Source organism: Mastomys coucha, unplaced genomic scaffold (genome assembly GCF_008632895.1).
Source record: "Mastomys coucha isolate ucsf_1 unplaced genomic scaffold, UCSF_Mcou_1 pScaffold23, whole genome shotgun sequence".
NCBI classification, from domain to species: Eukaryota; Metazoa; Chordata; class Mammalia; order Rodentia; family Muridae; genus Mastomys; species Mastomys coucha.
Genome location: NW_022196906.1, coordinates 60,233,606 through 60,260,727, shown reverse-complemented (window position 1 = coordinate 60,260,727; position 27,122 = coordinate 60,233,606). Strand labels below are relative to the sequence as shown.

Here is a 27,122-nt window from a genome sequence, read left to right as displayed (position 1 = left end):
GAAGATAACTGAGGTTGTGGCATACAAAAACTTCCATGCCAAATACCACATAAAACAGAGGAGCACTTGGGAAGTTGAAGCAGGAGGATAAAAAGTCCAAGATCATCCTCAGCTAAGGCTATCCTGGACTTTTAAAAAATGCTGTAGGCAAAGAATCATCTGTAACATTGTGCAAGGTGTGGTTAATGACAATATGAATACCTATCCTATGTTACATACTGTGCTGGCTAGTTTTATGCCAACTTGACACAAGCTGGAGTTTTTTGGGAAGAGTGACTCTCAATTGAGAAAATGCCTCCAAATGACTGGCCTATAGGCAAATCTGTAGGGTATTTTTTTATTTAGTGATTAATGTGCGAGTGTCCACCATTGTGGTGGCTCCATGCCTGGGATAGTGATCCTGGGTGCTGTTAAGAAAGCAGAGTGAACAAGCCATGAAGAGCAAGCTAGTAAACAGCACTTCTCCATGGCCTCTGCCTCCAAGTTTCTTCCTGGAGTTTCTATCTTGACATCCCTGGATGATGGACTATAAGCTATGTGTGTGTGTGCGTGCGCACACACACAGACACACACACACACACACACTGCCTTGTACCTTGCCACCTACAGCAGGTGAGAGGACTGGCCCTGAGATCAGGAGAACTGGCCCTGTCTCTCACTGGCTGTAGCACTTGGGAAAGTAGGCCTGCACTTCTTTGGGGCAGCACAGTAGAGCTGGCCTTGCTTGCATGGGTGTGGGGTGAGCTGCCCCAAGGGCATGAGATTGGGTGAGCTATCCAGGGCAGAGCTGCAAAGCTTGCCCTAATGGTGATGGCTTGAGAGGGATAGAGCAGAAGAGCTGGCTGGCTCACCAGCTCACCTACCATCCAGGCCCAGATCCAGGGCTTTAAATTGGCCCACCCCAGTATCTACTCCATCTGTGAACTGCCAAATCAAGTGAAGGGGCCAGTCCTACAGATCCAAAGCTGCTGGATCTTCATATCACAGGGCAACACAGGATATCCAAGAAGATTCTGATAAGGAACCAATATTGATGGTGTAGCAGAAGCAGAGATTTTAACCAGACCGATGACTCGTTACAATGAATACTCACAAATAAAGAAGTATGGACAAAAGGGTGTACTGTGGGGCAGGCTGGTTGCAAAGGCAGAGGGCAGGTACAAAGAGACAGGGAGGTTAGTGGGTTTGGGGTACATAATGTAAAGTTCATAAAGAATTAATTAAAAATTAAATTAAAAAAACAGGGGGCGCCCATCCATGAATATTTGGATAGCACAGATTGGCCTTGATGGGGAAGAAAAGACACAAAGTTAGGAAAGGAAGGTGGGTAGATCTAGAAAGAGTTAGGAGAGAAGCAGTAAATATGATCAAGTGTATAAAACTCTCAAAGAACTAATGAAATAGATATTTTAGGAAAGAAAAGTGCATGGTCTTAAATGTGATAAAAGAACTAATTCACTTCTATTTGGATGCAGGAGAATGTGCTATGAGAATACCTCTCTAAATATGTAAATACAAAGTCTCCCTATGGGTGCAAAGTCTGGACTTGTTAATATGCTAATGAAATAATTTGGTACCTTGCCACATGGCTCACAGTGTTGTGCATATATAAAGAAGTAAGAGCTAGGCTGGATATGGTGGCACGCGCCTTTGGTCCCAGTCCTGGGGAAGCAGGTGGATCTCTGGGAGTTCCAGGCCAGCTTGGTCTATAGATTGAGTTCCATGACAGCCAAGGCTACACACAGAAACATAGTCTCAAAAACTTAAAACAAAACAAAAACTTAAGGAAGGTAAACTTAAAAGTTGACATTTTTTTTCTTGTTCTGGCTTTTCTTCCTGTAGTCTTGGATATTCTTGAACTTGTTCTGTAGACAAGGATGGCCTTAAACTCAGAAATCTGCCTGCCTCTGCCGCCTAGTGCTGGGAACTAAAGGAAAGTGCCACCACATGGCTTCTTTTGTTTTTTTCTTTTTCTCTTTTTTTCTTTTACAGGAGATTAGAAAAGAAATTTTGTGATTTACAGTCGTACCAATATATTCATTTGAATAAGAAAGCCAATAGCTACATAGGGTCTGTTATAATGAAACAGACTTGTAGAAATAAAATAATTGACATGTAAAGGCATGGATTTCTGTTCCATGGACTTACTGGACATATGTAAGGACTTTTCTTCTTGTGGGCTGCTTTCTCTGTTTTTGCATTTATGTTTTTGTTTATAGTTTCTTGCATGTATATGCTTGCTATTTTAATACTTTTCTTTTATATCACTGGGGGGTGCATTGTGTAGTCCTGCACCCCACAGCAAATGTGTCAGCCACGGGGCACCTTCATAGAGTTTGTTCTCTGCCTTTTTTACATAAAGTCTGTGGCTGAACTTAGGATCACCACGCTCAAACAGCAAGTGCCTTTACTCTCTCAGCCCCTGCATTCCCTCTCCTTCTTCCTCTCTCGTCCCCTCTCCCTCTGTGTGTATGTGTGTATGTGTGTATATGTTCATGCTTCCTCACTTTTATTTTTATTCAAACAAACCAGTCCAGTTTGGTGGCTAGAGACAATAGAATCCTTTTGTGACCTGAACAAGACCTATAAATGAAAATAAAAGAGGAGGAGGAGATCTTCAGAACTAGGCTGTGGGATGCTCGAGATGTGAAAATCACTAAAAACTAAGACCATGTTAGTATTTCACAGACTGACAGATGTTATCTCTTAATCTGAATAAATGCACCTAAATTATGTGAACATTTATCATTCAAAACATTAAACTCTCTCTTTGGAGGTCAAAGTATGTGTTCTTTCAGCAGCTATCATGTCTTGACTCGTAAGCCTGATGTAGTCCAAAGTCATTGATTACATATTGCCTTTATCTTAATTATAGAATTTCAGAGAGACTCCTTATTCTCAGTGTTTTGGTTTTGTACGAAATATGCTTGTCTGATTATAGACACTCTTATATTGATGAATACATCTGTAATAAAGCCTAAGTTAATAGAACTGCTATTGAGGATAACTGTGTCCGACACTTAGACTAGTTTGAATTTAGACAAGATTAGAGTATATTACAATATTAAGCCGGTTCAAAATTAAGTTGAAATCTCAACCACTAAAGATGCTGAGGCAGGTGGATGAGAGTTCAAGGTATTCGAGGGTTACAGATTGAGCTCAAGATTGTCGTAGGTAATTTACAAGACCTAATCTCAAAATAAAAGCTAAAAAGAAGACTAGGATGTCAGTCCGTGGGAGAGTGCTTGCCTGCCTGGTGTGCAGGAAGTTTCACTGAGGTTTTCCGCCCTAGTGTCACAATCAGTCAGTCAATGAAATCAATCAATAAAATTTATAGAGAATACAGTACTGTCTTATTAATCTCATAAAAAATGAAGGCAGGGCTAGAGAGATGGCTCAGCCATTAGTAAAGGTTGGGCATTAAATGCTGGACAAGAAACTAAGACCAAAAGCACGGATCAGTTCTGTCCTTCCCTAACTTGGGTTCTGGGGAGCAAACTCGGATCATCAGACTTGGCAGCAAATGCCTTTACCACCAAGCCAACTCACTGCTTCTAGATAGCAGCTCTTTCTCAGTGTGATAGCACATGCTTGTAATCCCAGCACTTAGGTAAGAGGACTGCTGAGAATTCCAAGCCAGTCTGGTCTACCTAATGAGTCCCAGACCAGCTAGGTGTACGTAGCAAGACTGTCTCAAAGACATAAAAATTAATTAATCCAAATACCTAACCTATATCCTGAATTGGTGCTGATATCTCACTTATGTGCCAAACAACAGTGCAAAATGCTTTTTATATATTTCATTTAATTCTTATAATATCTACCAGTATGGTTTTTATCTTAATGAAGACACTAGGCATAAAGAAATTAAATGACTCTCTTAGAAGAAGACAGCAAAATATCTGAACACACCTGGCGGTGGTGGCACACGCCTTTAATCCCAGCACTTGGGAGGCAGAGGCAGGCGGATTTCTGAGTTCCAGGACAGCCAGGGCTACATGGAGAAACCCTGTCTCGAAAAACATAAATAAATAAATAAATAAATAAATAAATAAATAAATAAATAAATAAATCTTTCTGAACACAGGCTTCTTCAAAGTCAGTTTTTTCCCCATGATTATCACTTCATCTAAAGTGTCTTTTAGTATCAATCAGGTCATTCCCTCTACTCTTTTCTAAAATATTACAGTTCAGGAACATGGTTTTATGTGAGATTTTCCTTTCTACAGGGTTAAGTTTATAAATAAAATATTTTTTAATTCATATTGGAAATAGATTCATTCATTGTTGATTTGGCATGAAAAGCTATCCTTTCAGAAAGCTCTTATATATTCACAGTGAAGTGTCACAGACAAGTGACAGCAAAAACTGAGGCTAATGGGTGCTAGTGTAAAATTAGGTGTGGTCTGTCAAGCCTCATGGTGCAAGCCTGTTATCCTAGCTCTTCTGGAAGCCAGGTAGGGATGTCATAACTTCAAAGCCAGCCTGAGCAACTTAATAGGACCCTGTGTCAAAAATTTATTTTATTTTATTTTTTAATGAGAAATAAATGGTGAGCTGGGGCATGCTTCTAGTTTGCTAGAAAGCAGAAGGGCTAAGTTTGGGCTGATCTCGAAGAAGTTGGAAAGGGAAGGAAAGATTGCATATGGCCCCATTTAACTTACAGACTCAAATCCTTCCTAGCTGTTAAAAATACCAAAGGCCTGCAAGGCATGTTGCCTCACATCCATAATCCCAACACTCAGAAGGCTGTAACAGGAGGATTGCTGAGAATGCCAGGCTAACCAGGGCTGCTCAGCATGACCCTACCTCAGAAAAGGAAGTTGGGAGAAAGGATCAATCTACCGGTGTGCAAAGAGTTCTAGTCTTTAATTGGTCTGACTGCCCAGTATTCAAGTTTTAGGGCCTTAACTGAATATTATCTATGAAATGACACAAGGTCATGCATATTAGATGAGAGGCCATGCCAGGCAAACCAGCCTGTGTGTGTCTGTGTCTGTCTGTCTGTCTGTCTGTTTTGTATCCTGTTACCCTAGGAAACTAATCCAGAACCAGTTTAGACCTGCTTGAGTGAAGATAAACCATAGCTGTCAATGGCAGTTTGCATGTGGTAGCCAGCCACTTTCCTTATAATCTTATAGTCCAGCATACAGAGATTTGGAGAAAAATGTGGTTGGTTTAGGTAAAGGGAGATAATGGAAGCCCTGAGATGGAAGATAAATAATAATTAGCCCTGTTCTCTTGCGCTCACATGCTCACTCGCTTTAGGGAGGGTGTGCACACATGTGGAAAGCAGAGGGCAACCTCAGGTGTCAGTCCACATCTTCCATTTTGAGAGTAGGCCTCTCCACTGTTTTTCACTGCATACATCAGGGTAACTGACCCACAAGCTTCTATCAATGATCCTGTTTCAGCCTTCCATCATTTAGAGAGACATGCTGTTTTTACAGTTGTTTACCTAACCCTGTCCAGCTCTTTCATGGCTTCTAGAGATCTAACTAAGGTCATCAGGTTTATGCAGCTACCACCTTAGCCACTGAGCTGTTTCCCCAGCCCAGCCCTACTTCTATTTATAAACAGTGTGTTTTGGTAGAAATTTGATCCTAGTATTGTGTATTCAATATTTAGGTCCTACGAAGTTGCTCAGGCTGGCCTTGAACTTGTGACATTCCTAACTCGGCTTCCAGAATAGCTAGGATAACAAACAAGCTTGTACCATGAGGCACCATCAAGAATTTGGATAAGCAAGCTATCAAAGTTTTTTATGATTGAAAAAATAACAGTCACTTGAATTCAGTGACTAGCTGCATTGTTTGTTTGCTTGCTTTACCTTATTCATTTGTTTGCTTGCCTGTAAAATGGGTGCACATGTGCTGTGGTGCATGTGTAGAGATCTTATTACGACTCAAAGGAGCTGGTTCTCTCCTCCCTTCATATGGGTCCTGTATTTCAACCCAGGCTCTGTGTCATGCAGTTTTACCCTCTGAGCCATCTTGAGGTTCCTGTTTTTTAAGATACACACGATAACTCAAACTAGCTTGGAACTTGTAGTTCTCCTTCCTTAGGCTCCAAAGTACTAGGATTATAGAGGCAAGATACCCTAACCGCTCTGGGTAATTATTCTAATGTTGCCCATTCTCTGTGCCTCGTAAGAACCAGCAGATGCATTTTCCTTTGGGTATGTCTAATGTGAATATGTCCTGCCTTAGAGGTTTGTGTGTGCTGTTCTCTCTACCTGTTGTTTACTTTCAAGTTCTTCACGTGGCCAGCACCTTCCCATCCTGGGTCTCAGTTTAAATACACCTTTTCAGAGATACCATCTGTGGCTGTCTTAATATAACTCCCATGGTAGTTGTTTCTATTATCTACATGCCTTAGAGGCTCCTCAAAAGCGTGTCACCATCACCCCCCCAATTCCTTCCTTGGGGTTTGTATGATTTAATATATAGTCCTAGCTAGCTTGAAACTCACAGTTCTCTTGTATCATCCTCTTGAGTCCTGGAATCACAGAGGTGAGACAAATGCCTAGCTCTAGTAATTTCTAATTTCTATGTATTTACTGGTCTTTTCCATTTACCACTCTATGTTCAGTTCTTAATATGAAAGCTTTCCAGAGAGAGAACTCAATAATTGTTTGATCAGTGGTCAAAGTCTGTATATCCATGTCTTGAAAAACAGTAGGAAGCACCAAGATTTGGGGTTCCCATCTCTCTCTCCTGACAGTGCACATAGCATGAGTCTTGAAGAGAGGAAAGTATGATGCTGCTGTATGTCAGGAAGCTTTGAATTAATATTTTATTATCTATAGTCCAGCTTGTCATGCCTCTTTTTTTCTCTTCTCTGTGGCTTGTCACCCTCCTACTTGACTCTGACTCAGATTCCTCACACTAAAAGGATATATCAGAGAAGTGGGGTGTCCCTGAGAGCAGGGAGGAAAGATGAAATGACAAGAGCCACCAGAAATCTCTTTCTCTGAGGTCACAGTTTGGAGTCTAGAATGAGAGGGAATTTGAGTGCCTCTTGTTCTTGCTCAGTGCCCTCAGTTTGAGTGCTTAGCTGGCAGGCAGGCACCTTTTCCTCCTCAGTACTGTCAGAGCAACATGAAGGTCAGGCAGAGAGAGACAAATGAGAGCAGCTCAGGGAAAGGAGGTTACCACGGTAACAAGCAGGCAGGCCTGCTATTTGGAAGCAGGCCTAATCTTTCTCCTCCTTCTCAGTACTGGAAGATGGGTATTGTGTAGCTGACCTGCATCCTTGGGGTAGGAACCATAATCCTTTTCTGACAGTTTCTAGCGACACGGGGAATGAGCTGCTTTGCATTTTAATTTGATAAACAGAAGCCACAGTTTTCTCAGAAGCGCTAAAAACATGGCTTTTTCTGGCTCTGTTCCAGGCAGAGTTCTGGTTGCCACAGAGAGGAGTTTGAGATTGCTGTTTATTTCTCAGTAAAGACTTTGTATATCTGTGTATTTGTGAAACATGCCTGTTGGTTCAAGAAAACTAGAATCAGACTTAATGCAAGTTATCCTTGGGAGATATGCTAAGTTTTGTCCTGCCTTAGAGGTTTGTATAGTCTGTTCTCTCTGCCTGTTGTTTACTTCCAAGTTCTTCACGTGGCTGACACCTTCGCATCCTGGGTCTCAGTTTAAATACAGCTCTTCAGAGATACCATCTGTGGCTGTCTTAGTGAACTCCCACAGTAGTTGTTTCTTTTATCTCCGTATATACATATACATATCCACATATATACACATATATGGGGATAATAGTAATAAATAATAATAGCAATAATAGTAAATGTACATATTTGCCTTTTGAAGACTACTGAAGCCAGGCATAGTGGCATCCATGTTTAATCCCAGCATTTGGGAGGCAGAGGCCAGCCTGGCCCACATGGTGGGTTAGTTTCTCTCAGGGCAATGTAGAAGAGAGCCTGTCTCAGCCAGCAAACATAAAGATGCTGAGGTGCTGCTGTTATCCAGCTTCTGAGCCAGTCACCCAGCAAGCATGCAGTAGTTATTTTATTTCCTGACCTCCCAGCCTCCTCCTTCTGTGCACCGCCACCCCACCCTCCATGAGGTCTCACTATGTAACTCTGGCTAGTCTGGCTAGTCATCCTAATCTTTCTGTGTACCACCAGTTTTTTAAGAGAGGGATCTTACTATGTAACCTTGGCTCGTGTGGATCCCTCTATGTAGACTAGGGTGTCCTGCTTCTGTCTACTGAGTGCTAGGGTCAGAGGCATGTCCACCTCACCTGGCCATTTTCGGTATATCCACTCTTCTTACTTTTTTTTTTTTCCTTTTTTTCTTTTTGGTTTTTTGAGACAGGGTTTCTCTGTGTAGCCCTGGCTGTCCTGGAACTCACTCTGTAGACCAGGCTGGCCTCGAACTCAGAAATCCACCTGCCTCTGCCTCCCAAGTGCTGGGATTAAAGGTGTGCACCACCACTGCTGGGCCTTCTTTTCCTACTTGCACATTTCTTATTAACTCAGTACCTTTTTTTTTTTTTGAACTTTTTTTTTTAATTTATTTATTATTATATGTAAGTACACTGTAGCTATCTTCAGACACACCAGAAGAGGGAGTCAGATCTCATTATGGATGGTTGTGAGCCACCATGTGGTTGCTGGGATTTGAACTCAGGACCCTTGGAAGAGCAGTCAGAGCTCTTACCCGCTGAGCCATCTCTCCAGGCCCCAACTCAGTACCTTTTATTGTAATGAAATGCATACATAAACCTCTCTTTTTTTCTCAAAAAATAAAATTTAAGCAAGATAATAATTTTGTTCAGTGTAATAAAAACATAAGCAAAACTCATCTAGGATCTCATTACTCAAAATGAACTAGACTATCCTTCCAGACCTCTACTTTGGGTGATTGTTTAAGAATTATTTATGCTCTTGTAGGGATAACTTTAGCATCGCTGGGCTGCTCCACACTGTGTTATGACCTTTTATCTTTTTAGTCACTAAAAAGAAATAGGTTGTGGTTACCTGTCCTTAACAATAGAGATTCTTCTTTGATGAGTACTCAGGTTGTTTCTGAGTTTATTTGTTTCTACTCAGCTATAAAACAACAGCATTGAAAAGACAGGCATGCTGGTGCATTCCTGTAATTGCTCACCTGAAAGGTGGAGGCAGGAGAATCAGGACTTCAGAGTCATCCTTGTCTACATATAGAGTTCTAGGCCAGCTTGAGCTACATGTGACTACCAAATAAATTAATGAAAAAACATTGAAATGATCTATATATCATAAATCTGTGTACCTGTCCTGTCATCTCACAGATGTAGGGATTTTCCGACAAGATCTCATTGCATAGCCCATTTGCCTTGAACTTAGAGCCCTTCTAAGTGCTGAATACACAGGCATGTCCCATCATGCCTGGGTTAGTTTGATGGTGATGGTGGTGGTTTATTTATCCATTTTAGTTTTGTTTGTCTTTTGACACTAGGGTTCATGTAACAGTTGAGCGTGACCTGAACTCACTATGTAGTAGAGAATGACCTTGAGCCCTGATAGCCCTTTGCTTCGAGAGTGCTGGGGCTACAATCATGTACAGACACACCTGTCTTCATTTTTTTAAAAAACAAGATTAATTTACTTTACTAAAATACTGAATAGCAAGTACCCTCTTTGACAGAATACTTAAAGTTTTGATTGAATTGAAGTCTTTTTAAGTCCAAAGTAATCATAGAAGAGAATATATTATTTGTACTCAAAATCAGTGATCTGTCAATGGAAAAGTGCCAGGAAACTACAACTATCCATATTTTCAAATGTGTAGGCCACAAAGCTGGCATTGATCAGAAGTAGACTCTTAGGTTGTGAGCTGTTCCATTTTCCTTCCTTTGCAATCTAGGCTTCTGTCGATAGCATATTATAACAAAAGAGAGAGTACCTTCAGAATTAAGACATCCTTTGGCCTGGCTACTGAATAACTCTGTTTATGCATTTCATTTCTTGATGTATAAATGTGTATGTCTGTGGGTGTCTATGCCATATGTAGGTCAGAAGAGGACATTGAATCCCCCAAAGATGGAGTTTGAGGCAGGTGTAAGCCTCACAGTGTGTATGCTGGAAACTGAATTTGTGTCCTCTGGAAGAGCAACAAGCACTTTTTACCATCTCTCCAATCCCTAACAAGCATTTTGTTTAACTTTCTATTTTCTTTTTAAAGATTTATTTATTTATTATATGTAAGTACATTGTAGCAGTCTTCAGACACTCCAGAAGAGGACGTCAGATCTCATTATGGATGGTCGTGAGCCACCATGTGGTTGCTGGGATTTGAACTCAGAACCTTCTGAAGGGCAGTCGGTGCTCTTAACCACTGAGCCATCTCTCCAGCCCTTAACTTTCTATTTTCTGTCAATACTATCATCTATTTCATAGGGGCATTCCAAACTACATAAGATAATATATATGCACAGTCTACACACAAAAATCTAGTGTTCCTTATACCTCATCATGATTTTCTTTCTCAAAACAGGGTTTCTCTGTGTAGCTCTAGCTGTCCTGGAACTCACTCTGTAGACCAGGCTGGCCTCAAACTCAGAAATCCACCTGCCTCTGTGTCCCAAGTGCTGGGATTAAAGGCGTGCGCCACCACTGCCCGGCCAGCATGATTTTCGTTACCTGGTACAGTTGACTTTAGGGACTTAACTTGTACAGCTAGAACCTCTCTGTTTAACACTGGCCCATTTTCTTATTGCTGCTTTTATCATTTTTTTCCTCTTCCTCTTTTTCCTTTTCTTCCACCTTTCCCTCTATGACCATTCCTCTTCATGGTTCTAGGAAACTAACTCAGGGCTTCTTCATGTAGCCAGACAGGTACACTACCTGTGAACCAAACTGCCAGCTTCCACTCTCTTCTTTAAACCCTGTTTTCTCTTAGTTCTTGGGATGCCCATCAGTTTTTTGTTTTTTGTTTTTTGTTTGTTTGTTTTAATTCCTGGGTTCTAGAAATAAATTGTGTGAATTTGAATCTCTGAGTTTTTGATTACTTTACTTGCTGTGTTATTCAGCTTTCTCCTGATGTAACATACCTGAGAAAAAGGAAACACATACCTCAGGAAGAGTTTGCTTTGGCACATTGCTTTAGGTCTTCCTGTTCGTAATCCTTCGACCTAGTTGATTTTGAGCCTCTGGTGAGACAATACATCTGGTGGAGAGAATGTAGCAGAGGGTACATGCTCGAATGATCCAAAAATGGAAAACAGAAAACAAGAAATTACCTTTGAAAGCATAATTCCCAGTGACCTGAAGACCTCCTCCTATTAAGGCCCACTCCAAGATTTGTACCACCACATTCCAATAGTGATAAATGGAACCAAACCTTTAGCAACAATTTACTCCACCCAGCAACTTTGAGTTCATTTCTCTCCTCCCTCTACATAGCCCAATATATTCATGTTTAAAAGCAGAGTGCTTGCCTCTCATGTACATACCACTAGGTTCAATATCCAGCACCACATAAACTGGACATGGTGGCACACACCTATAATTCCAGCACTCAGAAGGTGGAGGCACAAGGATTAGACGTTAGAAGTGCACGCCTTTAATCCCAGCACTGGGAGGCAGAGGCAGGTGGATTTCTGAGTTCCAGGCCAACCTGGTCTATAGAGTGAGTTCCAGGACAGCCAGGGCTACACAGAGAAACCCTGTCTCAAAAAACAAAAAAAAAAGGAAGTTAGAAGTTATCTTCAAGTACATCGTGAATTAGAGGCCAGACTGCCTTTAAAGAAAAGGAAGGGCAGCTGCTAAAAGTAACCACTGCTGGTTTTAAGGAGTAAATGAAATGTTTGTAAAATGCTTTCCCAAGGGCTTGGCATAAGCACACAGTAAGCAGAAAACTTCACGTTAGTCACCATGATTACTGTCAGCTTCAGAGTTCCTTGTGGTCTTTCCTTACTCCTTTGAGCATTGCTGTTAACTTCCCTGAGCTCTGTTCTATGTGTAGTTAATATCTGAAAGTACCTCACCCAAGCAACTGTGGAGCTTTTATTATCTACTATCTGACTTGTCTCTTAAGTTCCTGAGTTATGGGCTGGCGAGATGGCTTAGCGGGTAAGAGCACTGACTGCTTTTCCGAAGGTCCTGAGTTCAAATCCCAGGAACCACATGGTGGCTTACAACCATCCGTGATGAGATCTGACTCCCTCTTCTGGTGTGTCTGAAGATAACTACAGTGTATCACGCGAGCGGGGCTGGAGCAAGCAGAGGTCCTGAGTTCAATTCCCAGCAGCCACATGATGGCTCATGGCCATCTGTACAGCTACAGTGTACTCATACACATAAAATAAATAATAAATAAATAAATAAAGCTTTAAAAAAAAGTTCCCGAGTTATACATCCAGCTCACTACATTTATTTGTTGAGTCTGCCCCAGTAACATATTTGTCATCAGTGTAATTTTTGTCTCATTGTACATCCTGTTTGTGATAATGACACTAGAAAACAGCCCAGGTGTTTCTTACCTGCTGAACAATGAGTCATTCACCAAGTCCTATTTATTCTGCCTATAATCCTTAACTTTTCACTAATCTGCCTCAGGCCAGGTTGTCATATCTTCCTTGGAGTGTTGTGGTGGGCTTGCTTCTAATTGGTATCCTTGCCTTTTATTCATCTTCTTGAAAATACAGTAAAAAAGGAGAAAAAAATGTGTCTGATAGAAACCAAACCCACGGTGAAGTATATGCTCCTAGGCTCTACCGCTCAGCTGTATGTCTAGCGCTAGTACAGTAAAAGCTTTAAAGCATAATGGACCATGTCACTTTCCTGGTTATCATTTTGCATTGACTCTTTACCCTGCTAGACATCTCCCACCATTCTTTCCAATTCTTCTAACAAATGGCTATTGCTTCCTCTAAGACTATGTATTTGATATTGCATCCAACCAAAAATAACCTAATTTTACTAATCTTTTTGTTGAATTTGTCCCTTAAAATTGAGCTAAAGTTTGCCTAGAAAGTACAGTGCCCTAGGTTTAATAGCCAGTACTACAAAACAAAAAGAAAAGGTGGTGGTGGGCATGCCTTTAATTCTAGCACTCAGGAGGCAGAATCAGGCAGATCTCTAAGGACAGCCAGGGCTACACAGAAAAACCCTGTCTCAAAAAACAAGACAAATAGATAAGTAGATATTGTGTACGTACGTCCATTCATACATACATTCGTACATACATAGTGCATACATACATAGAGAAGTTTGAGTGATGCAGCTAAAATGTCTCCTGCTTCTGTTCCAGGGAGACACAGATGATCCTGCCCCTTGTGTAGGGACCTCATTTGCATCTACTCCATTCTTTAATGACTTGTTTATATTTGTTTTTATCACATGTGACCTAGAGGCAGTAATCATACAGCATTCACCTTTACTCTGCAGTAGTGCTTACATCGTCATGGATATTTAATGCTGTTGCATAAAGAGAGAAGCAAAGAATGGTTGTTAGGAACCAGATTTAATTTTAAAGCAAGGCATGCTAGGTACCTTCGTTACACCTCTTTTTACCCCAATAGAGTTATTAGGCGGGTAGATTGGCATGCCTTGATATTTGTCAAAGTATTGGGGGTAGGGGCCTTATAGAATACCAAATGTTTGTTAGCTTGGATGAATGTGGTGTACCACAAGAATGCCTTTAGTCTAGTCTTGTTCCACATTTTTATTCTAATACAAGTCACTAAATAAAAAAATACCACAATCTTGTGGGTCATATAGTAGTTTAGACTTTTAAGCAGTGATAGGAAGTGGCTCAAGCTAGTTTAAGCCATGAGGATTTTGTTCATTCTAAGAAATGGGATTTACTAGCTTCAAGTAAAGGCTCACATGTTATCTAGTTTCTGCCATTGCCATGCCCCCTTCTGCTTTTCTTTGGGCCAGCTTCATCCTCAGGCAAGCTTTGCTCCTTTCCTTCTTTTTTAGGTTTTTATTATTTTATATGTATGAGTGTTTTGCCTTCATGCATCGTGTGTATGAATGGTACCCAAGAAGAGGTCATCACATCCCCTGGGACTGGAGTGGTAGTGGCCATGTGGTTTCTGGGAAGTGATCCTGAGTCCTCTGCAAAAGCAGCCAGTCTCTTTCCCTCCAGCCCAGGAGAGATTTCTTCATAAGCCAGGCCAAGTGACCTCAGGAAGCTGTAGATTTAATTAGTTTTCCATAGCTCAAGGTACCAAATGGAAAAATAATCTAGAGCTGAAGAATCTATTCCATACAGTTAGGATAATTCTAGACCTGCTCCTGTAGTAGAGGATGGTCACAGGAATGACCTTCCTACAGAAAAGAGCAGTTCCTTTACAAGGGGGAGGGAAGTCAAACCCGAGCCCAGAGCACGGTGGGGTTATGCACAGTTGTCACCCTAGCATAGGGAAGGTGGAAGCATCAGGAGAATAGGTTTGACATCAACTTGGATTTCTTGAGACCTTGTTTAAAATAAAATAAAATAAAATAAAAGGAACTGGAGAGATGGCTCAGTGGTTAAAAGCACTGACTGTTCTTCCAGAGGTCCTGAGTTCAAATCCCAGCAACCACATGGTGGCTCTCAACCATCTATAATGAGATCTGACGCCCTCTTCTGGTATGTTTGAAGACAGCTACAGTGGACTTATATACATAAAATAAAGAAATAAATCTTTTTTAAAAAAAAAAAAAAGACTACAGGGAGACTCCATCTCAAAAAGCTAATTGTTTATTAAAGCCATTTAAAAAGAAAAAAAGAAAGCCCAAGAGTGTGCAAGTTGGCTTACTGTTGAGCCTGACAACTAAGATTCAATTCCTAGGAACCATGTGAAGGAGGAACCTGACTCCTGCAAATTAGTCTCTGACCTCTCCATACAGTATGATAAACACATGTCCTCCTCCACACAATAAACAAATGTAATTTAAAAAGAAAGAGGGGCCGGGCGGTAGTGGCGCACGCCTTTAATCCCAGCACTTGGGAGGCAGAGGCAGGCGGATTTCTGAGTTCCAGGACAGCCTGGTCTACAGAGTGAGTTCCAGGACAGCCAGGGCTACACAGAGAAACTCTGTCTCAAAAAAGAACTAAGGTTAAAAATAAACCACTATAAACATTGCAAATGCTATTTAAACACTGAATGTCTAAAAAGAGTTCATAGTACCACAAGAACAATAGAAAGTTGTGCTTAACAAGACACTATTGTTGTTGTTGTTGGGTAGTAAATTTTAATTTGTATGCTAGTACTATCTATGAAACAGTTTGTCTTCAGATAATCAAGAAGGTGGTGGTGGTGGTGGTGGTGATGATGATATACAGGTGTTTTGGACGTTTTATAGAAGAGATACTGTGTAGCAAAGCATGTCATGGTCCCAGCTCCTTGGAGGAGTGAGACAAGAGGATCACTTGAGCCCAAGAACTCAGCCTGGGCAACATTAAAAGAGCAGCTCAGTATCTTAAGGAGGGAAGGAAGGTGGCTGTGGTATAATGTGTCTGTGACTACCCAGCTTTTAACACTTCTGAGATTTCCACCAGTCTGCCTTTTAGTTTAAAACAATATTTCTGTTACTTGTGATAAAAATACCATGACCAAAATATCTTTTATAAGAAGTTTATTTGGCTTACGACTCCAGAGGAAAAAATGTCTGTCGTGTCACGGAGGCAAGGCAGCAGGAAGAGGGTGCTGAGAGCCGCATCCCAGACACAAGCACAGAGCAGAGAGAGCTATTGGAAATGGAATAAGACTCCGAACACTCAGTCTACCCCAGTGACATAGTTCATGCAGCCATGTCACACTCCCTGGGGACAAAGTATTTAAATGCTTGAGCCTATGGGGGACATTTCTTATTCAAACCACTACAACAATTATATATCATTTGTGCTACATGAAATTCTGTCTTAATCAAACAAGCATTGCATTATGTCTGTTGCATGTTTGTGTGTGGGAAAAGAGCCATAGCACATATGTGGGAGTGGTCAGAGGACAGCTTTTAAGGGCATTGATTTTACTCCCTCCACCATATAGGTCCTGTGGGGCATTAAACACAAGTCATCAAGCTTGGCAGTAAATACCTTTACCTGCTGAGCCATCTCAAGGGTCCGGTGTGTATAGAAACTCAGAAAACTTGTCTGATGAAAGGTTTGAGAAGCAGGACTCAGTAGAACTACTATAGTCATAGCACTAGGAAGACACAGCTTGAAGTGCTCGGTTCAAGTTGGATCCCAGTATGGTCTATACTGTGAGTTTGAAGCCAGCCAGAACTACATAGTGAGACCCTGTCTTTAAGAAAAAATAACCTATTCTATACAATAGTTGTCATAGCACTTGACATTTTAGACCTACACTTGAAGCTTAAATGCCAAGAGCAAGAAAGTTTCCTGTAGAAAATGATGTCTCTCTTAATACAAGGTGTGGCAGACAATTTGTAGATAGGAAAGGAGCATTTAGAGAGGGTGACTTTCCCTCTGTCAAGGGTAGGCATCAGTTCTGTCAATGATTTAGTTGGTTGGTTGGTTAGTTGGTTGGTTTGGCTTGGCTTGGCTTGGCTTGGCTTGGCTTGGCTTGGCTTGGTTTGGTTTGGCTTGGTTTGGTTTGGTTTGGTTTGGTTTGGTTTGGTTTTCCAGAGTAGGTCTCAATAGTCACTCAGTAGAGTGTAGGAGCTAGAGTTTGCAAAGGATAGCTTGTAACTTTGGGCTCGGATCCTCTTGCCTCTGCCTCCCAAGTATTGACATTACAGGTCTGCACCATTATACACAGCTTTAGCATTCTACTCCCTATACAGTCTTGTCTGATTATTTTGAATAAATCTGAGCATCTGTTCTTTCTTGCTTGAATTTTTTTTAAAAAAGGTTTTCTTATAGCTACTGGCATTGCCAGTATAACTAACTTTCTGCATTTTTAAATATTTAATTTTTAGTTATGTGTATGTGTGAATGTCTGGGCCAGAGTGCAAGAGTCTGCAGAGACAAGACATGAGATTTGTTGTAGCTAGAGCTAAAGCCACTGTGAGCCACTGACATGGATGCTGGAAACTGAACAGGTCCTCTGTAAGAGAAGGACATGCTCCTAACCACTGACCTCCTTTCTGCCTTTTGACTAGGAACAAGAAGGTATGAGATTCACATTGTCAAGGGGAAAAGGAAATCTGTCCCAAATATTTCTTCTTTAGAACATTTTCTATCACAAAACTATACTGTGGCCTTGAACAATTTTCTCCATCAGCGCCTCTCCTGTGGAAGTCTGTGAATAATTACTTCTTGTGAGGAGATTAATGACTTTGGCCTTTCTATATTATTCTCTCTGTCCCTATCTCTGAACTGCCTGCCTGTCAGCACCCAGGAACCATAATAGATGCTATTGAGAACCTTAATGGATGCTATTAAACTAATATGGAAAGGTGAACTGAAAAGAAATATCACCAAAAGATACAGGAAATGGACTTTATGGAACTTCAGATTTGTTCTAAATTCTTGGTCTCTTTTCAGGCTTCTGCTTGTTTTGTTTTTACCTTGCTATGTAACTGAGCCCAGGGAGGCCCAGTAAAAAAATGTCCCAATCCAGAGATTTAAGAATTGGTCTGGCTGGGCAGTGGTGGCACATTCCTTTAATCCCAGCATTTGGGAGGCAGAGGCAGGCGGATTTCTGAATTCAGGGCCAGCCTGGTCTACAGAGTGAGTTCCAGAACAGCCAGGACTACACAGAAAAACCCTTGTCTCGAAATCCAAAACAAATAAACAAAAAAACCAAAGAATTGGTCCAACTTATGTTGTAGACACGGAGACATTTGATAACTTTTCACATCCCTACACTTTATTTTGCCTGTTGTTGACACCAATCAATTGATAATCTGTTTTTGGACCCTAGGTATGAAAAAGATAGCAAGTGAGTACTTTTTTGATTTTAATTTTCTTGCAGAATGATAAATGAAGCAATGCTTGTTCCAGAAAGTAGCTAAATATGATATATTATCAAGCAATCTAGAATTTTTGTTTGTTTTTGTTTTACCTGATAGGGTTTCTCTATGTAGCCCTTGCTGTCCTGAAACTCACTCTGTAGACCAGGCTGGCCTCGAACTCAGAAATCTGCCTGCCTCTGCCTCCCAAGTGCTGTGATTAAAGGTGTGCACCACCACCACCACCACCACCACCTGGAGCCATCTAGACTATTAGGTGTATATCACAGTGCTACTTATAATGCATGATGGCTTTGTGTAGATTCTAATTGCACCCAAATAATAATTAGTAGAGCTGGTATTATAATTAAACACTATGTTTCTCTGTGATCATTCTTTAGATTTCTGTTGGAAAGGAAGATTTATTTGCTTTCCCATACTTCTAATTTAGTGTATAATAAAGTAAAGCTAACTTCATACAGAGACACAGAGCTCTGCTTAGTGACTGACCTGTTAGGGTAGTTTTGGTATATATGTGTTAATGAAACCCTGTGCTATGAAAACTGGAGATAAAACTCAGTCAGTAGAGTGAGTGCTAATCTGGCACAATGAAGGCCCTGTGTTCAATCCCCAGTACTACATAAAACAGGGGTTGGTGGCACCCATCTGTAATCCCAACACATAGATAGTAGAGATAGGGAGATCAGAAATTCAAGGTCATCCTCAGTCACACCTTAATTTCAAGGCTGGACTAGGATTCTCCAAAGGGGATAAAAATCTTTGGAAGCAGGGGTGGGGTACATGTAATTTCAGCACTATGGAGGATGGAATATTAGCCAGATGGATTATGGTAAATTCAAGTCCAGACCGGACTACATAGCAAGAGCTGTGACAGCCGCCTAGACTAGAATAAGGCCTTACCTCATACCACGAAAAGAATTTTAAAAACAACAACAAAAACAGTTCATTTTTATCAAGCTATGATGGCACACATCTTTTTTTTTTTCCCAAGACAGGGTTTCTCAGGGCTGAGAAACCCTGTCTTGAAAAACAAACAACAGAATCCTGAGGTATAGCATTTCTGCTAACATTTTTGTTGCGGTGTTTAGTGGCAAAGTTAAGTACAGGAGACTGCTCAAAAGCAGCAGTGGCATTTCCATCTTACATCTGATCTTTTCTGTGTTTCTCAGTGCAGAATTGGGATCTGGCTCTTATCTACAACATACTAGTATGCCTTTCTGGAATCAGAGAGAGCAAGAGTAGATGTCTTTCTGGTGACTTCTGTGCCTGATAGTGCTGCCTCCGTTGTGGAATGGATTGTTAACAGAGCATGAGCAAGCAAGGCAATCTGCAAGTTCACAGAAGGAATTTTTGCTGTTTGTTTTGGGAGGTTTGTTGATTGGTTGGTTTGACTTTCTCTGGGATCCGGGAGGTGTTGAAACGGGGTTTACTACATACTCTTTTGTTGCCCAAACTGGCTTGCTCATAGGGATGCACTAGTCACAGCCTTCTGGATACAGGGATGACAGGTCTGAGCTACCACACCCAACTGTGTCCTAGATTAGATCAGTCTCTGTATCCAAGAAAGAGTACCTTGAAGGGACTTAGCTTGATACCAGAAGAGAGACTATATATACTAACTGATAGTGCTCAGTCTTAGTTCTTTCTAATAAAAAGAACAGAGATACAGAAGTAGCTAGAGTGCAGATGGTCTATATATTCTCTCCTGACTTTTCTCAAAGCTATATTCCAGCACTATAAAGTAGTAGTAGGACCATTCCAGTTTACCTTCAAACCTATGGGTGTGTATGTGTGTTTGCATGCACACACATGTATATAGAGGCCAGACGTGAGTGTCTGATATCTTCCTCTATTGCTCCCCTGTTTCGTTTTGTTTTGTTTTGTTTTGTTTTGTTTTGGACGAGGTCTCTAACTGAACGCACAATTTGCCACTTTGACTAGCACAACTGATCAACAAGCCCCCAGGAATCAACCATCCGTCTGCATTCCACTTTCCATTGCTGGAGTTAAAGATACACCACCACACCCAACTTTTCTATGTATGCTGGGGATCTGAACTCAGGTTCTCATGTTTGTACTATACTTACTGAGCCATCTCCCCAGACCTTATTTATATATAGAATTGTTTGTTTGTTTAATTGAGACAGGGTCTCACTGTGCAGCATTGGCTGGCCTGGAACTCACAGATACCTGCCTACCTCCACCTCCAGAGTATTGAAATGTAATTTAAGGGATGCACCATCATGCTTAGCTTGTATGGAAAGTTTAAAGGGCCTTTCAAGGACCTACCACATCACAAGAAGAAATTACAAAATTTAAGCCAGGCAGTAATGGCTCATGCCTTTAATCCCAGCACTTGGGAGGCAGAGGCAGGCAGATTTCTGAGTTCGAGGCCAGCCTGGTCTACAGAGTGAATTCCAGGACAGCCAAGGCTATACAGAGAAACCCTGTCCCAAAACAAACAAAGTACAAATTTCTGATTTTTCAAGAGAGCAGAGCAGAATACTCAGCATACAACTTGCACTTTGTTTCATTTTATGCAAAAGGTAGTGTTGGGGCAGGGGTGTGGATAGAAAGGTATAGATAGCTTTTTTGGGCAGCTCTTTGGGGACCAGAATTAGCCAAAGAATCAGTGTGTGAACATTCTATGAACTCTGAAAGTGTTGGTTGAGCTGCAGTAGTTCTTCCAAACTAAGAAGTCAGAGCTAGCTACAAAAAAAATGAAGGCAGTATCTAAAGAACTTTGAGACTGATTTTTTTCAAGTCTAGGAAGGTACGTGTAGGGGAGAGAAGTAGTTTATAGGCAAAATGTTGACCATGCACTAACTTAACCCCAGGCCAGAGTTTATTACAGAGCTGACCAGATGTTTGGATTGTGGCTGTGTGTTTCTGTCTCCGAAAGTCTCTCTAGTCAAAGACCATATTTAGCATCCCTGTCAGTCTCTTCTATTGATTAGGATTAGCCACGCTGAAGAACCAGATTGAAGCCAGCCAGATTGAGGAGTCTTTCATAAGGGGAAGGGAACCAAATCCATAACTCATTTTCTAAGCTTGCTGATAAGCATCATGTGTTCAGAGGAAATCAGTTCATGCGTGTATTAACTTTGTATGTGTGGAAGACTCTTAAGGTAGGATTTGTGCATTATAGACTCACCATTGGTAACTTGTCAGCTTGATCTATGCTAGTATTTAGTCAGTAATGAGAGCTTGGACAGATGGCTCAGGAGTTAAGAGTGTACCAGGCTAGAGTTAGGTTTCCAGAACAGGTTAAGTGGCTCACAACCATCTATAACTCCAGTTCCAGGTGATTCTGATATTCTCTCTGTCCTCCAAGGGCACCCACACAAACACTCACACACATAATTAAAAATAAAGTCAGGGAAGGGTATGGGATTTTAACTCAGTGGTAAAGCTCATGTTAAGCAAGCACAAGGCCCTGAGTTTGGTCCTCAGTTCTATGAGGAGCTGGAGAGATAGCTTATCAGTTAGGTGCACTCACTGCTCTTACTGAGGTCTCTAAGCTTAGTTCCAGCAGCCACATAGGAGCTCATAACTATCCCTAACTGCAGTGCTTTCCTAGCAACACATACATGCTATATAGATGTGTATGTAGGCAAAATATTCAACCCATACAATAAAGATGTTTTAATTTTTATTTAAAAAAAAAAATCTTGGACTGGAGAGGTGGCTCAGGTGGTTAAGAGCACCAACTGCTCTTCCGAAGGTCCTGAGTTCAATTCCCAGCAATCACATGGTGGCTCACAACCATCTGTAATGTGATCCGATGCCCTCTTCTGGTATGTCTGAAGACAGCTAAAGTGTACGCCTATAAATAAAATATATAAATTATTTAAATAAATAAATTAATCTTTAACTTAAGTAAGTAATAAATGGCCACCATCCACCTTGTTACTTTCAAGAGTGTTTTATTCTGGAACTTGAATAATTTATGTTCTATGAAGTTCTGACTTTCAAAGTAGATTAGTAGTGTTCAACTATTTAGTGTGTGAACAGTCAATTGTCTCTTCACACTGGTATGGATTGACTTGTGCATAATAGCACCACCTTCTGTATCTTATAGACATGTTTGACGTTAGTGTCCTATTCAAAGATGCTATGCTCATTGGCCAACCACTGCTACTCTGAGTTTCAGGAATTCCCGTCCAACTGCTCCCAGCCCTCCTACAATTTGTAAGCTTTCTCCTAACTAAAATTGTATTAAAGCTTCTAGGATAGTTAGGAATAATGGCATCCCTAAATCTGGGTTCTCTTTATCCCTAGCCTATATTCATTGATTTTAACCTGATAGATTGAGTGCTAATAGGAAGTACAGTGGTAGGTAATATATAACTCAGAAGCTGGGTGTTTGCCATTTTGTTTGGTTTGGTTTTAGTTTTGTTTGTGTCATGCAAACTGGAATTCAAGTTCTGCCTGCCTCAGAGGTAGAGACAAAGTAGATCTTTGTGAGTTTTAAGGGTGCTGGTCTACATAGAGAGTTTCAGGCCAACCAAGGCTACCCAGGTGAGACCTTGGGTGGGGAATAGTAAGGCCTATGCAGACAGAAGGATTAGTATGAATTTAAAGCCAGCCTGGGCTACAAAGGAAGACTCCCTCAAATAAAATAAAATAAAATAAAATAAAATAAAATAAAATAAAATAAAATAAAATAAAATAAGGCTAGTCATAATAACATGTGTTTAATATCAGTATTTGTAAGATTAGGAGGTTAAGGGCATCCTCTGCTAGCTACATAGGGAATTTGAGGCCAACCTGGGTCACCCTCTTCTAAGTAAACAAAAATAAATAGATAGATAGATAGATAGATAGATAGATAGATAGATAGATAGATAGATATTGTCGTGTAAACTATATGTTTCTAATGGTATCATGAGGTAAAAGGAAAAGAAGGAAAAGACAAGTGGGATTATGTTAAAATAGAAAGCAGTATGTCCTCTAATGGTCTTCTTGTAGCTCAGCTATACTTTTTCTTCTCTTACAGATGGAGTCCCCAGTCTCCACTCCAGCAGTGCTGCCACTGCACCTGTTAGTGCCAGTGGTCAATAATGACATCTCATCTCCCTGTGAGCAGATCATGGTCCGTACCCGATCAGTTGGAGTCAACACATGCGACGTGGCTCTAGCCACAGAGCCTGAGTGCTTAGGCCCCTGTGAGCCTGGAACCAGCGTCAACCTTGAAGGCATTGTGTGGCAGGAAACAGAAGATGGTAAGTCCATCCCTGCTTGATTGCCTCTGCAGAAGAGTCCTTAGAGACTTAGTGGTATAAATATTGCCACCAAAAAATGGGAACACTGCCATGCACCTGTAAGAGTGTTTGTTATCCCCCTCCTCTTGGCCATGCCCCCACACAAAGGCTGGAAAGAGTGGTGACGTACTTTATAGTCTTACCATTGCTACAGACAATTTGTTTGTTGTAGTTCTAGAGATTGCAAGTTGGCCTTGTGTACATCCTTAGTTCTAGTGCCAACTTTTAAAATTATTTCCCTTTTTTAGCTGGTACACAGTCATTTAATAAGTGTTTGCTGTATCATTTAAACTTTATCTGTACTCTCTAAACCCTCCTTTATGTTTTATATCAAGGATTTAGATGACAGGTAGAATTTTCAATTAGATTGAAGAGAAACTAATAAAAAGGTGTTTCAATCAAGGAAATGGAGACCAGTAACTTGTTTGTTTGAGGGGTTTTTTTTTAAGGGGGGGAGGTCCTTTTTTTTTTTTTTAATGTGTGTTGGTAATTTACCAGTACGTATGTGTGAGGGTATCAGATCAACTGGAACTGAAGTTACAAACAGTTGTGAGCTGCCAAGTGGTTGTAGGGAATTTAACCAAGGTCCTCTGGAAGAGCAGCCATTGCTCTTAACAGAAAACAGTGTGTTCTCTGAGGATCTTCTTATAATTCAGCTAGTACTTTCTGCTGTTTGAGCCATCTCTCCAGCCTGTTTGTTTAAGTATAAAGGCAGATTTATTGAGGGCAGCTCTTGGCTGGGTAGTTTCACCAGCCTCAGAGAACAGGGCCAGGGAAACTGCCATATAGATATAGGGGTGGGTGATGTTGGTCTTGATTTTTTTTTTTTTTTTTTTTTTTTTAAACATGGTCTCATGTAGTCTGTAGTGGCCTCACAGTTGATATGTAGCTAATGATGGCTTTAAATTCTGGTTCCTCCTACCTCTACCTCTCAATTACTGGGATTGCAGAAGTGTATTATCACACCTGACACTCTTAAATTGACTTAATGTTGGCACAGTGAATTTTAAGTATTTCCAGGTATACAGCCAACTCCTTCCTCCCACTGTTCCCCTCATTGCCCAACTACCTACACATTTGATGTGTCTTTCCCTGAGTACGTACAGTCTTTATGGGCCTTGTCAGTGGGGAAATTGGGGCTTTTACCTGGCTTGCTATGAGCTGCCATGCAGACTTCTTACACGTTCCATTTGCCCTGGAGAACAGAAACTCTTCTGTTGGAATCTCTCAAACCTGAACAAAAGAGAATGGAGTACAAAGGCACTTAACCTGTTAAGTCAGATCCCTTGGTAACATTTAGCTACTTTGAGTGCAAGGAATTCTTTAATAAAGAACCAAGTTCTCCCTGGGCGGTGGTAGCTCACGCCTTTAATTCCAGCACTTGGGAAGCAGAGACAGGCGGATTTTGAGTTCGAGGCCAGCCAGGGCTACACAGAGAAACCCTGTCGCAAAAATACCAAAAGAAAAAAAAAAAGAACCAAGTTCTCATCATGGGGGATGGAGGGCGTGGCACACATCTTTAATCCTAGCATTGTGGAGGCAGAGGCAGATGGATCTCTGAGTTCCAGGACAGCCAGAGAGACTCTGTCTCAAAGGGGGGAAAAAGAAGACTGGAGAGATGGACTACTCTTCCAAAGGTTCTAAGTTCAATTCCCAGCAACCACATGGTGGCTCACGACCATCTGTAATGAGATCTGATGCCTCTTCTGGTGTGTCTGAAGACAGCTACAGTGTACTCATATAAATAAAAAATAAATCTTTAAAAAAAAAGTGAAATTCTCATCAAAACATCTGTGGTTGGAGAACACAGGCATGAGTCCTGTTATGTCTCTGCATCGGTACCCAAACTTTGAGAGGCCTCACTCTGTAGAGACCCCCAGGAACACAGCTAATTATCTCTGATATAACAGCACTAACTTGTTAGTCTGCATTTCATTCTGGTCACTCTACCAGTAGGCTGCTCTCATAAGTATTTTTGTTGTCATTTGGCATTACTGAAAGCCCCCCATGCAGTAGGTGCTAATGTATTTCAAGTAAAAAGTTTATGGAAACTGATGCAAAAAAAAGATATAATCTGGATGTGTATTTACAGTATGCAGTCTGGAAATAACAAATTAGATGTCCGATGTCCAATATTATTATTTTTGTTTGTTTGTCTGTTTATTTACTTTTGTCCCTGGAATTTACTCTGTAGACCAGGCTGGCCTTGAACTCAGAAATCCACCTGCCTCTGCTTCCCAAGTGCTGGGATTAAAGATGTGCGTCACCATTGCCCAGGTAGATATCTAATTTTTAAATGTGAGGCTGAGAAATAGCTCAAGTTAAGAGCACTGGTTGTTCTTCTAGGGGACCCAAGTTTGATTCCTGACATCCCCTTGGCAGCTTATAACCATCTATAATTCCAGTCCCAGGAAATCTCCGCTTTTGGCTTCCTTGCACACCAGGCACATGCATAGTTTAGACATACACACAGGCAAAATACCCATGCACATAAAAAAAACTTTGAAATAATAAGTAAAATATAAAAAGATACTGCCTGCCTGTGGCCAAATATCTGAGCAAACTAATGCTAATGTGTGTTAGAATGACAAATCTATATAGACAGGAGGAATTTAATCTTATTTATGTATGTAAGTATATATATATTTATTTATTTATTTATTTTAAATATATTTTAGGTATATGGGTATTTTGCCTGCATGTATATCTGTATATAGAGGCCAGAAGAGAGCTTAGAAAAGGTTGTTACCCACTATGTAGGTACTAAAAGTTCAATCCAGATCCTCTATAAGAATAGCCAGTGCTCTTAACCACTGAGCTATCTTTCTAGTCCTGTGGACAGCATCTTTGGGCCACTATGCAATCTTCAGGAGCGATCTATGCCTCAATATATTGTAAAATATGTCATTTCCTGCCTATGTGTTCTATTTTCTTCATGGTGGTTGGTTTTTCTATAAGAATAAAATATGAACCTGAGGGGCTGGAGAAATGGTAGTTAAGAAAACTGGATGCTCTTTTAGAGAACCCACATTTGGTTCACAGCACCTACTTAGGATGACTTACAGCTACCTATAACTCCGGCTCCTGGGCTCTGATATCATCTCTGGCCTCCTGCATACATGTGGCATACAACATACACACACACACACACACACACACACACACACACACACACACTTTTTTTTTTTTAAGATTTATTTATTTCATTTAAATGAGTACCCTGTCATTGTCTTCAGACACACCAGAAGAGGGCATCAGATCCCATTACAGATGATTGTGAGCCATCATGTGGTTGCTGGGAATTGAACTCAGGACCTCTGGAAGAGCAAGTAGCCAGTGCTCTTAACCTCTGAGCCATCTCTCCAGCCCCACATAAACATTTTTTTTTTAAAGTTTTTAAAAAATATGAACCTGAGAAAGTCTTTTCAAGAGAGTGAAATAAACTCATTCCATCTTCCAATGACAATGAAAATATTTTTCTTTAAGGATGCCTACTTTCTCTCCCTGCTATGGGGATTTAATTTACAGTGTTAGAGATAGACTCTAGGGCCTTTCCTTTCTCTGATGTCCATATTTTCCACTGTTTATAAAATTTAACGAAATCAGGGACTCTGCTCACCATTGAATCCCAACACTTGACATGTTGTGCTCACAAATGAATGTGCAGCTGTACACATGTGCAGAGGTCAAAATAGGACATTGTCATGTCTCTTCCCCTTTCGTTGTCTGCCTTACTGCCTTGAGATAAGGCATCTCACTGCACCAGAATCTCACTTATTTGCAAGGTTGACTAGCCAGTGAGCTCTTAGGATTTACCTCCCAGAGCTAAAAGTCTAGGCACCCACAGCCATATCTGCCTTTTTGGTTTTTTTGTTTTGTTTTGTTCTGTTTTGGTTTTTTGGTGTTGGGTTTTTTTGTTGTTGTTGTTGTTGGTTTTTTTTGTTTTGTTTTCTGTTTTTTGTTTTTCTTTTTTTGGTTTTTTTTTTTTT

At 40.8% G+C, this 27,122-nt stretch overlaps 1 protein-coding gene across 4 annotated transcripts in view; it reads left to right on the top strand.

Annotated features, from left to right (window-relative positions):
- The window catches only part of Znf609 (zinc finger protein 609), a 137,610-nt gene that overhangs the window by 75,162 nt on the left and 35,326 nt on the right, over positions 1-27,122 (top strand). For 3 of the 4 annotated variants that reach the window (XM_031343999.1, XM_031343996.1, XM_031343998.1), the window contains one exon: positions 22,869-23,094. In XM_031343999.1, coding sequence (XP_031199859.1) covers positions 22,869-23,094 — 226 coding nt within the window. Of the gene's footprint in view, positions 1-19,086; positions 19,239-22,868; positions 23,095-27,122 lie in introns of those variants that run through there. The other variant, XM_031343997.1, reaches the window with a different exon arrangement.